We start from the raw sequence: 13,429 nt of genomic DNA, 5'->3' as shown, positions 1-13,429 counted from the left end.
ACTCGATCAGAGCTTAGTTTCTGACACATTTATGTAGCATATAATATATTGTCTCCACTCACAACTACAGCTGCTGCCTTCACATAAAAGCACCAGCCCTCCTTCTTCTCCTTCCTTATGTCCCTTTGAAGCTCACGAGACTCTTTGAAATTCACACACTCACACTCACACTGTACTTCAACCAGCTTGTCATCCTTCCCCGAGCGAAATTCACAACTCACAAACATAATCCTGCGAAATTACATGCATACTATGTGGTCATTTGACAGCATTTCAGAGCTAGGACCCACAGACTTCCTGGCGTCGAAGGGAGGAATGAAATGAGGTGATACAGGAGCTAGCGTCGTGGTGAGGGTTGCCAGGTCTTGTATATACAGCTGTCCAGGGCTGAATGCTAGCTCAAGTTGCCCCATAGCACTTAATACCCACCTATTAGCGCGCAGAATGGGTGATTAAATCGTATTAGGTTTAATAATAGTGCTGATGTATGGCCAGTGACTAATGCAATGAAAAGACGGGACGCTTTTGTTGTTATTGATGGGTTAATCTTGAGTTATGGATGATTTTTTTCCAGCAAAAGATTAGCCAATTTGAAAAAGGAATTTGTCTCTAAAGATGGAATCAGGGAACCTCAAAATGGGGATAAAAAATACTGACACAAGACATAAATATTGTCTCTACTGTAATGTCAAGCAAGAATGTAATTTTTTTTGTGAAACTTTGACGTAATAAAGTATCCAAAAAAAAATCCTTAAAGGTGCATTGTGAAACTTTTCTGATGGTGCGTCCATTAAATGCTTTTCTTCATGGAGATGTTTTTGCTTTGTCTGGCATGTTTCACAGTATGGCATTAAACCTTTCTATTTTCATGGTGACCAAACCAAGTCACAGGTCAGATCTGTGGACAGACAACCCTGCTCAGTCAGAATATCTGTTTGTCTAGGTATTTTTGAGCTATAAAACCACCTGTAATTGAATAAATGTAAAGTAGAGCTGTTCAATGTCACACTGTTGAACATTCTAAGCAAAGCGATGACATATCCATAGAAAGGGTACATAGTTTAGTTTTAAGTGCTAGTCTCAAGTGCTTTCACTGTATTGTATTTTTGGATTTTATCTTTTATTAGTATGAATATTTTTAATCTGTAAGGTACCTTGAGAGCTGATCTATGTGAAAGACGCTCTATAAATAAATGTGACTTACTTAGTCTTATTTGAATTCAACTGGCTTCAGAAATATTTGTAGCAAAACTCACAATCATTAACTTTTTGCAACACACATGAGGTGTTTTTTCTAGAATTTTGATTTAAGTCATACTATAGGTTTCAGTATGATGAAAAATTAGGACAGTGCCATAGTAATTTACAATTTCAGGGGCCTATGTTATTTTTTATCAATGTTATAATGTTGTTTCCTCTTCAGAAACATACCTGGTGTTGTGTTTTGTTTCATTAACACACATTTTACGATTGAGCTCTGTTCCACCTTGTGATGTCACCTGGTAATACAGGAAGTTCTCTGTTGTGTTTTTAAACTCCATACACCTACACTAGAATCGCTGGCTATTCCAGGGCTGAAATGATCCAAATCTCTACTAAACAAAAGGTTATAAGTAGCTGTTCACTTAAACTACCAGTTCATGACATACATACAGACATCCTAATAATAAAGAGTTACTCAAACATGTGTGAATGAAACAAGACACAACTCTAGGTATGTTTTTGAGGAGGTAACAACTTTGTAACATCGCATAAAGCTCACAAGAGTCAATTTCTTTGCATAATATAGCACCTTTAAAACTAAATAGTGCTCAAATTGCTGCACACAACAAGAAGCTTGGACTGAATACACTGTGAATTCACAATAACATGTGCTAGCTCTTATGCGGTCAGTAGAACATCCATTTGCCCTCTCTGTACCTTTTCCAGACCAGTCAGCGCTAAAACTACAGAACCACAGACTGCAGATTCACGCAAGCTTTTAATTTTCGGCAGCTCTCTATTGAGACATCACAATACATAGACCCAGACTCTCTTAATTACAGCTAACACCAAACAGAACGGGGGAAGAGATGGCCTCATATGACCCCTGATTGGAACCTTCTGGGAGAGAAACATTTCTAGCTGGCTACAGTAATCATTAGCGCATCGATTAGCTCCCACTTGCAGTGAGATGGATGGGGAAACCGCAAAGGGAGGAGGATGCTAGGGGGAAAAATAAAGACCAGATTAAGTGGTTTTGGGAGTAAACATTTCCTCGGTAGTAAAATGTGCAGATGTAGTTCAGTGTGTCTGTTGTGGAAAGTTCATTGACGCTTTTAAGTTGAGTTAAAGGGCCCAAATTACACTATTTTCTGATCTGTGTTATTATGTTTCCACGTCACAAACATACCTGGAGGGGTGTTTGTTTCATTCATACATACATTTAACACATAAATCTTGCACGTTCTTCTGTCACCACTCTGTTCCACCTTGTGATGTCATCTGGTTATACAGGAAGAGCTCCACTGTGTTTTTAAACTCTGTACTGTACATCTTCACTAGACTCACTTGGATGATTTCAGCTGTGGAATTGCCAGTCTCTACTGAAGATAAAAAGGTAGCTGTTCACTTGAAAACTACCACTGCATGACTTCACAAGGTGGAACAGAGTATTCTGAGCTTGATAGGATTTCTTAAAAGTGTAAATGAATGAAAACACAACTCAGGTATGTTTTTGAGGCAGTAACAACATTCTAACATGACTTAAAGCTCACAAGATAAATGTTGAGTAATATAGGACCTTTAATGTAATCTTGCCTGGTTTGCACAGTCGTCTAGTATTAGAATTGTCAGTATATTGGAAGCTTCTCTTGAGTGTTGATTTGTTTATGTTGTCATTTTTTGAGTTGAAGCATCCTGAACACGGCTGCTCCGCTGTTCTCTTCTCCGCTCTGGGTTGTCACAGTTTGGTCGGCTGGCAGGGACCGTCTGTGCTGAGGCTAAATATAGACCACTGCACCAGGAAGAAGACTGAACGGAGAGAGAGGAAAAGGAGGAGAGGAGAGAGGGAGCAGAGGAGAGGGGAGGAGGAGAGGGGAGGGGAGAGAGGAGAGAGAGCAGGAGGGAGGGAGGGAGAAGAGCGACAGAGTAGTGGGGAAGAGAGGGAGGGGCGTAAATATAGAGTACCCCCGTGCAATTAAAGAGTCAAGCAAAACGGGGGAATTTTAGGGAATCAGACACTGTTCTTGAAGGGCTCATATTACTGTTTTTGGATCTATGTTATAATGTTTCATTATCAAAAACTTACTTAGTCTTTTTTAAATTGGCTTCAGAAATGTCTGTTAAATTTAAGGCAAAGTACTCTCACTTTCTTCTAATGCATTTATCCATAGGTTTTAGTATGATTAATACTTGGACTCTTGCCATAGTGATTAACGATTTAAAAGGCCCATATTACGCTCACTTATGATCTGTTATGATGTTGCGTCCTTATCACAATACTTGGGGTTGTGTTTTTTGTTTTGTTCAAACACGTTTAACACACACAGTTATTCTCTGTTCCATCTTGAGATGTCATGTCATAATACAGGAAGTACTCCATTGTGTTTTTAAACACCATACACCTTCACTGGAATCATACGGATGATTTCAGCTCTGGGATTGCCCATCTCTACTGAACCAAAAGGTAAAATGTAGCTGTTAAGTTGAAACCTATAGCTGCGTGACATCACAAGGTGGAACAGAGCATTTTGAGCTTTGGAGATGTAGACAGACTAATAATAAGTGATTACTGCAAACATGTGAGAACAAAACTGGGGATGCACCGATGCTGCTTTTTTAGTTCCAATTTTGATACTATTTAAGTATCTGTTGATAACCAATATCAATCAATACCAGCACAGAGACTGTGAAAAGCATTTATTTCCTTTAAAACAAAAATAAAATAAGACAAAATTCCAGGTGTGTTATGTAGCCCACTATGACCAGTTTTATTACATCATTGTATATGTCTGATCAGGGTATCACATGAACCAATATTTAGAAGTCAATTTCCAATCCAACAATTGTTTTCGGCATCGGGGCTGGTATCCAATACCAGTATCATATCAGTGCATCTGTAAATGAAACAAAACACAACTCCAGGTATGTTTATGATGAGGTAACATTATAACATGGCTGATAGCTCATAAGAGTCAATTTTGTGTAATATAGGACCTTTTTAGCTCATAGTTTTGAGTGGATGTGTATTTGGCGGCAGCGAGTGCCTTTGCGATGAGTCATGGCTTCTGACAAAATCTAACCCAGTTAACAGAGCAGGAGACCAGCTCTAATTCAGTCATGATCTGGCTCTGAGCACACTCTAATTTACTTCCAGTAAAATGCACACATGCGTAATGGTTAAGGTAGCATAATGTTTTCATAGACTTAAAGAGCCACACACATTGTCGCTACTTTTGCAATTACAGATGCAGTAAAAGCTCAAGGTTTATGTTTAAAGGCCAAGCTTAGTATAAAGTTCATGCATCCTGGATTGTCTCACCACACATACATTGGAGCCGAAGCTACTCTTTAGTGCTCAAATTTAGATCTGTCATGATAACAAAAGCAGTATTTTCCAGACAAACATACATGCATGAACATTCACACAGACAGTGGCTCCCTCTTTTCTGCATCACTCAAGAAAAAACAAAAACTGAAACACAACCCTGCGCATGCCAGTTCATTTTTCCCACAATCAGGGAATAATAACTCCACAAAATGCTTCTGTATACACTGTATTTAAAACAAAACAATTTATTTAAAGATATCCAAAAAAGATTAAATTGAAATTACTAAACCATAATCCAGAATTACCCACAAAACATATTCTGAACGTACAATTTTGCAAAACAATATGAGCTGCAATAAATATGTGACACAATTCAACACTTGCATAGTCATAAAAAATAACCAAACATTTCACACTAGTATGAAAAAAAAGTACCACAATAAACTCTGACCTCCAAAAATGATTGTTCAATCATTGTTAGGTACTACAGAGGAAAACTAGCTATTTATCTTACAGTCTCCATGGAGATGTTATAGTAAATAACAGGGATTTTTATTGCTCAAAAATACATTATAAACATAAATTCTCATTGTCAGCATAATCGCCTCTCCACAGAGCTGACCTGTAGCTCGGCCTTGTAGCATCACTTGCTCATTCTTTGGAAATGGATGTGTTTAATGCCATGATGTAGAAAACTGCAAAATTCCAGAATTTCAAAATTTGTTCTGCTGACATTCCTGCTTTCATACAAATGTCATTCTCATAACATTGGACATTGAGAGACTTACAACAAAGTCAACATTTTTAAACATTGGCAAACTATCGGGTTTGGCTCCTAAATGCTTTCTGTGGCTTTTGAACTCTTTATACTCAATCAGGAGCATTCTCCAAATACCTGAGAGTTCGCAAATGTAGTCTGAAAACCACCCGACATTATCTGCTCTCCTCAGACACATGAGCGCCTGCAGCCATACATGTCCTCTCTCCCCTTCCTTTTTATCATTTTGTTCCAACTCAATACAAAAAAAATCTCCTTCTGAGTGTGTATTTGCATTGTAGCCTATATTTCTGTTGAACTTAAATGGTCACAGTGTTCCCCAGACGATAAGTTCACTCTGATATCTTACTCTAACTATAATAATTGGCATGATAAGGTCTCTATAGTCTTCATACACGCCATAATATTTACTCTTGCGCGTATCAAAGTTTTTGTTTACTGATGCTAACCAAAGCTTTTCTTTTCTCCCCAGAATGCTGATGTCATATCTGCAACCTTGTGGAAACAATCTGGTACGCCTCAAGGAGTGTGGAATGCCCCGCCCCTTCCTGTTGGACGTCCAATCAGAAGAGAGAGCAGCTGGAAAAGGACACGCCCCTCAAGCACTTTGACATAGACTGATGGATTTTTCCTTGTTGGTTGTGAAAACCAGCATGCGTGTGTGCCAAAAGACTTTAAACTAATATAATGCTGCTCTCATTCCCTCAGTTAAAGCCAATAACAGAATGGTACAACAGAGACAGAGATCAGTGTTTATTTCTGAAAAAAAATAATAATAATATTGTATAGATTACAATGGTGGAAGAATTTAGTTTGTAAAATATATAGAATTATATGTCAGCTCAAAAGTGCCTCATTTTCAGATCGTAGCCATTTTACAATAATTTTAATATCGATTAAACAGATGCTTTGGTTTCATGTAGATTAAAGACAGCTCAAGAATTCATCTTAGATCACACCAGTGTGAGCTTTTCTCTATTAGCACTCTGTCTTATGATTTAGCAACACACCTAGTATCTGTTCAATAGGACATACAAATTTTCTACTTTTTTACTTTTTAACTTCTCATTTTGCTGCTGCTGTTCAAAACATAAAAGAGCCATACAACATATACTTAAAAACAAAAGGCACTTGATGGAATAGCTTGTAATTGGGCTAACACAAGCTATGTCTGATTAGCATTTTAGCTCCAGCAGTATTCACTGTGCTGCTGACAGCAGCTCCGGGTGAGACCCCTGATCCAGAGCCAACCAATCCCATTAGCGCTGTTAGCTCCAGACACTTGTGTCTCACTTAATCCTCTTCGTCTCAGGATCCTCCATAACACGCAGTACACACACCAGGACACACACCGGGACAGATCCAGGACCATAGACTGTTTATATAAATGGACGCACTAGCCGCACTAGACGCACTAGCCGGCGCATTCCAAATCTCCCATTGACTTACACTGATGGGAATATTGTGTCTCCTCTCTCTGTGACTGAAGGTGTGGGACTCATCATTTTGGTCTTAAAATGTTCGTATTATTTTCGCTATTTTGTCAGTTTAAAAAATTCTATTCATAGTATAGAACCTGGCTCCAAATTTGCCCCTGCGACCACTAGCATCGCAAGCTTCATTTGGAGCTGAAGACTGTGGTTGATGTCACACTCACTTTGTCCACTTCTTTATACAGTCTATGCCCGGGACACACACTGGGACACACACTGGGACAGACCCTATAATAGCCATGTTAATGCTGGCTCTAGTGTTAGTATGTTAAAGCTTAAGCACACTCTCAGTACAGTAAGGGCTCAGCAAAAACTGTCCAGTAGAAACAATCACTAAAATACTCAAAGCATTTTAAGGTACTAAACATTTTAAAGGTATTTTAATTTGTTCGAGGATCTGATTCAAATTCTTGACTGGCTCTTGTTTTAATCTGCGCTATGCATTAGCACTTAAGTGCCTGTCCCCTCTTAGCAGCTATAGCACTGATAGGGCTGCCCAACAGAAACTCAAGTTTATTTTTGTGTCTATTTTTCTGTACAGAATTACAAATGTTCATAGTGACTTATGTAAAGACAGCTATGGCCCTTATCAGAACAGTTCTGGCCAATATCTTTATGTTTGAGGACTTTATCATTGAGCTGTGTGTGTGCCAAATCACAACAGAGAGAAAAAAAAGACAGAAGTGATTTGTTTTGTCCAATCTCAACCTCAAGAAGTCTGAACCTTCAGCTCAAGATGTTTTGTTTTGTTGTTTGAAAATGTAATCTTCTGTGGTCCTCTGTTTTGTTTTTCTTCTGGAACACAGGAGGGAAGAGCTGTGACCTATCTCAGTCTGCTTATGTGACGTGGTGATAAAGGTCCTTGTGAAGACTTGCGTATGCTTTAACCTTGAATTTCTGTATGTCTTTGAGGATTCAATAGAAATGCATGATTTGAAAGAAAAGACCACAGCGCAAACTAAAAATACTCCTCACTCATCTGTCCAGTTCGTACTCATGTGTTTGCTCAAGGAGCTTCCTGGTCACATGACTGCTGGGGGCTTATGTGAAACAAAGCAGCTTTTTCTGTGCTACATATTTGGTGCACCTAATTATTTTTACAGACTCAAATGGGAGATTTCAGTGTCATATTATCTTTTTTGCAGGCAAGCACATGACATTTTGTTTCCATTTATTTATAACTTCTAATGAAACGCTTCATCTTTAAAGGCCCTATATTATGCAAAATTGACTCTTGTGAGCTTTAAGTCATGTTGTAATGTTGTTACCTCTCCAAAAACATAACTGGAGTTGTGTCACACATGTTTGAGTATTCTTTTATAGGTCTGTCAGCATCTCCAAAGCTTAAAATGCTCTGTTCCACCTTGTAATGTCAAGATGCTGTAGTTTCCAAGATGACAGCTACCTTTTACCTTTAGTTCAGTAAAGATGAGCAAATCCAGCTCTGAAATCATCCAAAGCATGTTTGTGATGAGGAAATAACATCACATAGATCAGAAAATAGTGTAATATGGGCTCTTTAAAACACTTTTGGGTATAAAATGTATTCTAATTTGCAGATTCATTGTAACATATAATTACTCAAGCTCAGGCAACTTGTGCAAGATGGTGTATGATTTCACTCTACGCATTCATAGACATTTTAAGATACGCAGATGTTTGCTGCTCATGTTTGACTCATTTATATTTTGTTTTCCTGAGGGACGGTACTGAACGGGAATTATGTTAAGATTTTGCCATTGATGTGTAGACAGTTCTTTGTTGCTTGGTAAAAATCTGACTAAACGAATGAACTCAAAAATGTGTCATTGTGGTCTTTAATTTCTGTTTGAGTGATGAAAGTGGAAGCAGTGGTGGAAGAAGTACTCACTTGTGTTACTTAAAGGCTTCTCTCCATGGAGATGTTGCCTGGAATGTTCCACAGTATGGCATTGCACTTATTTATCTTTACAGAGACAGCAAGTGACACCACTGGACCAAGTTACATGTCAGATCTGTGGAGAGGTAAGCCCACTCACAGTATGAATGAAAGAGTTTTTCAAGTCAATAAAAAACATGTTATTTAGTAAATGCAAGATTAAAATGTTTAATGCCATACTGGGACATTCCAAACAAAGCAACAGCATCTCCATGGAGACAAGCAGGTGGCAGATCCTCCAGGATTAAATTACCCGTTTAAAAATGTATTTAAACAGTAAAAAGTCAAAGTATTTCGCACATGTTTTTAGATCTAATAAAGCTAAATTTTGTTCAACAGAAACTGTTGAATCTGTTTTTTCTAGCTGTTTTAATTTGTATATTTTTGTTTGCTCAAACTATGAACTTGATAAAAAAAAAAAATAACCCTTAACCTTTTCAGCAGGTCTCAGATAATCCCAAAAAATACTTTTACTTTACAGTCCAGTTCTAAAATGTAGACAGTGGAGTAGAAAGTACAGATACCTGCTCCCAAAATAGTCAAGTAAAAGTAATAAATATCCATTTTACATTTTTACTTAAAGATGTGACTGTGTAACTTGACCAGTGGAGGGTCTGTCACCATGGAGATATTTTTTGCTTCGCCTGGAAATTTCACAATATTAAATATCTATTTCCACAGAAAAAAAACACCTATAATTAAATAGTAAGCTAGTTTAATGCCATACTGTGGTACATTCTAGCAAAAGCAATCTCCCTAGCATATCTCCATGGACAAAACCAGGTGCCAGAATCCTACCGTACTTTACTACTTTTGCTTTGTTACCTTCCATCACTGATTAGGGGTGATAAAATACTGACTGAAAAACACCAAACCAGATCAGGGGGAAAATTTTACAAGGTGGGCTGTTATAGCGCCAACATCTGGACAACTTATAAACAACTCATACTTGAACCTTTTATTTTCAACCACAGCAGATGTCACTCGTGTGGAAAAAAGTGCCTTCAAAGCTTTTCCTTCCCGTCAAGAATGTATTGTTCATCATCGTCTCATCTGTAAGAGTGATGGGACTTTCGGCTCCTTTGTGGGATCCCAATCTTTTCAAAGAGCCGTTAAAAAAACTGGCTCTTTTATATTTACTTACACTGCCAGGTGAAAGTTTGGACACACCCTCTAATTAAATTTTTTTTTTCTATGTGTTTACTTTTACATTGGATATACATACAGAAGACATCAAATATATGAAGATGTATGGAAGAAAAAAACTCAGAAATTTTATACTATATTTTATAACCAAATCCTCAAATCAGCCACTCCCCCACCCCCCAATTTTGAAAATGTTACATAACAAAAACACCCCACCCCTCTCTCCACACTCCATTGAACTTAACACACACACATATAGTCTGACTGTTTTTCAATTCGAAACAAAAAGATTTGGTTCTTTTAAAACATAAGATCCGGTTCTCTGGTGTCTGATGGAGGGTTTGTCACCTGCTTGTATCTGTGGAGATTTACCTAGAATGTTCCACAGTATGTCCATAAACTTAAGAATCTCCATGGTGACTTGAAAGCCAAATTAGAGGTTAGATCTGTGGAAAGGTGACCCCAATCACAGTAAGAATGTCTTGCATGTTTTTAAAGATATTTTTGAGCACATTAACACCTTATAAATACAAATATAAACCCAAGACACATTAGTTCAGGGGTCACCAAACTTTTTTCTCAGGGGCCCACATTATCTCTCCAGATTGTGATGGGGGGCTGGGGTTGGGTCGGCCATATAACAGAATTGTATGACCCTGACAACGCAAATTATATTCTTTGAAAACTGCCACACTTTCTTTACATATCAGACAAATTGCACAGTCCTTACACTGAATAAAAAAAATAATCGGACACCTGCTGTTCTTTGAAAACTCTGCATTCTCTGTCATACTTTAACACTTGCCATTTTTCTGTCCTTAACTGCACTACAGATCTCTGCGCATGCATTGACTGCCACTGTTTGATCTAGAGCTTGTCAGGTGATGAAAATGCGGCGTGAAAATGTAAATACGGCATATAATAATTTAAATATAATTATAAATACTTCATATAAATATATTTTTTTAATGGAAAAAATCAACAAAATACAAGATGCAAACATGTTATTATTTGCCAAAAAGTAATTTTAAAAAACATAAGCCATGACAACTTTTGAGGATTGCCTCGTAGGGCCAGTTGAAGCGGTGGGGGTCAGAGGGGCCAGTCAAAGTGGGCATGGAGTTTGATGACCCCTGGATTTAGTTTAATACCGTACTGTGGACAGTTGAAACTAAAGCATTAGTTTCTCAATGGAGGCGAACAGATCCTTGCAGAAAATTTACAATGTGCAACTTTAAGGAAGAGTTCAAAAGAGCCAAATCATTCACAAACATTACATCACTAGTCTTTATCATTTATACCAAAGCATTATCATCTTCATGAAGACAAACAGGTTGCGGGCCATTTCCAGAAAAGTTACACATTGCACCTTTAGGAAATCGTTCAAAGGAGCCAAATCATCCACAAACATTACATCACTAATCTGTACCATTTATACCAAAGCATTAACATCTCCACGAAAACAAACAGGTTGCGGGCCATTTCCAGAAAAGTTACACATTGCACCGTCTCATTTACTAATCTGTGTCACTATTGGCCCGTTTCCAATTTAGCTAATGAGTAGTGGTAATTTGACTAACTCTATTTACCACCTAGCCCCTCCCTCCTGTGTCTGAAAGGGCCTCTGTGTTAAAATGTATGGGAGGCAGACTGTATCATGGCTTGTTTGCAGATGGCAGTGTAACTCTACCCCACTGGGATGTGATTGAAATGACTACACATGAATCCGCCTACGTAGCATAGCCTTTAAACTGGCACTTCCCCCAGCTCTGTTAGCTAATATAAGCTGAGCTGCACCTGTACGCAAGGCACCCCCCTCCACACTCACACACACATACACACCCAAACACACACACACCTGCTTTTAAGGGAAACTAAAGACCGTCTGACCCTGTTATACTGTTTATATTTCTCCCATTACCTTAAAGGGCCCATATTACGCTGTTTTCTGATCTATGTTATAATGTTTCCTTGTCATCCTTCAAAACATCCCTGGAGTTGTGTTTTATTTCACTCACACAAGTTTAACTCTTGCTTATTTAGGCTGAGTTCTTCTCTCAAACAGAAAACACTTTGTGGTAATGTTACGGCACAGTTCTGTGACTGCAACAGAGAAAGGTGGCAGACACGACTACAGCAAAGGTTTAAGTTCTCTGCTGGAGCATTTACTAATAAGTTACAATAAACGCATGCAAATGGTGCGTTTTGGTAATTGACTGATGGCGTGGCCAGGTGGAGTCGAGCCAGAGTCCGAGTCACCTCGAAATAGAACAATTATTAAAACAAACACGGCACAACAGGGACCGTGAAAGGTTGAAAGTGCTGCACTGTGTTTTTAGACTCCAAGCACCTTCACTGTAATCATTTGGATCATTTCAGTCCTGGAATTGCCAGTCTTCATTGCACAAAAGTTAAAATGTTGAAAAAACTTGAGAACTTAAACTTAAAACTTGAAAACTACAGCTTCATGACATCACAAGGTGAGATGGAGCAGTTTGAGCTTTAGACATGTGGACAGACTAATAATAAAGGACTACTCACACATGTGTAAAATAAACAAAGCACAACTCCAGGTATGTTTTTGAGGACATAACATTAAATCATGTCTCACAAGAGTCAATTTTATGTAATATGGGACCTTTAAGTGAAACTAAAGCCTGTCTGACCCCGTTATACTATTTGCAGATCTCCTATTCCCTTAACATTCCCTGACTGCTACTAATCTCGACTGGAATGCTTTGTCATGGTCAGGAGTGGGTAGAGAGGTGAAATGCCACACTTAATAGCTAATCTAAATGTGATTCTATCTTTTTATAACATCGTGCTAGGTCAAATCAGGTAAAGACCTCACCTATGTCAGCAATTTCTTGTGACCAGATGTTAAAGGTATCTGCAATATGTACTCCTACTGGTCTAAAAATACAATGAATACAATAGCTAATGAACACGAGATCATATTGTGTTATATAGGGATGCACAAATAAATTATCGCAAACTGGTTTGAGTCATAGGAGCTCATTCTGCTTTGTGTTTATATAATCAGCTTGAGAATCTAAACACAGATACAGTATACACACCATTACGTTTGTAATTGTGTTTAGTTGTGCATTTATTTTGAGATTTATTTCACATTTGAGGACATAGAAGTGTATTGTTGATGAATTCTACTGAAAAAAAAAATCCTCACCATTCTTGTAATTGCACAATATTATAGTCGTATAGTAGTAATAGTAGAGCTTATGTATTATATAACAGGCAACATCACCTAAACCAGGCGTGTCCAAGCTATGGCCCGGGGGATAAATGTGACACTGAGACCAATTTTTCATGGCCCTCACGGCTCCAGCTGAATTGGCCCATGTTACCTTAAAGACGCACTGTGTAACTTTTGTGGTGGAGGGTTCGTCACTTGCTTGTTCCCATGGAGATATTACTTTTTTGTCTGGAATGTCCCGGTATGAAATTAAAAACATCCGTCCAGCATTTACTCAATATCACAAGTGTTTATTGTCCTAAAAACTTCAATTTTTATTGTGAGAATATGGGCTTGCCTCTCCGCACAT

The 13,429-nt window shown here is 38.1% G+C and overlaps 1 protein-coding gene across 1 annotated transcript in view; it reads left to right on the top strand.

The window, feature by feature from the left end:
* Positions 1-8,823, top strand: part of si:ch73-335l21.1 (insulin receptor substrate 1-B) — a 68,323-nt gene extending 59,500 nt beyond the window's left edge. The window contains 1 exon segment of the mRNA XM_055156503.1: positions 5,782-8,823. Coding sequence (XP_055012478.1) covers positions 5,782-5,789 — 8 coding nt within the window. The 3' untranslated portion in view covers positions 5,790-8,823.
* The last annotated feature ends 4,606 nt before the right edge of the window (positions 8,824-13,429 follow it).

Source organism: Boleophthalmus pectinirostris, unplaced genomic scaffold, assembly GCF_026225935.1.
Source record: "Boleophthalmus pectinirostris isolate CB_2022bp ecotype Guang Dong unplaced genomic scaffold, ASM2622593v1 HiC_scaffold_20, whole genome shotgun sequence".
NCBI lineage: Eukaryota > Metazoa > Chordata > Actinopteri > Gobiiformes > Gobiidae > Boleophthalmus > Boleophthalmus pectinirostris.
This window is presented reverse-complemented; position numbering and strand designations above follow the sequence as displayed.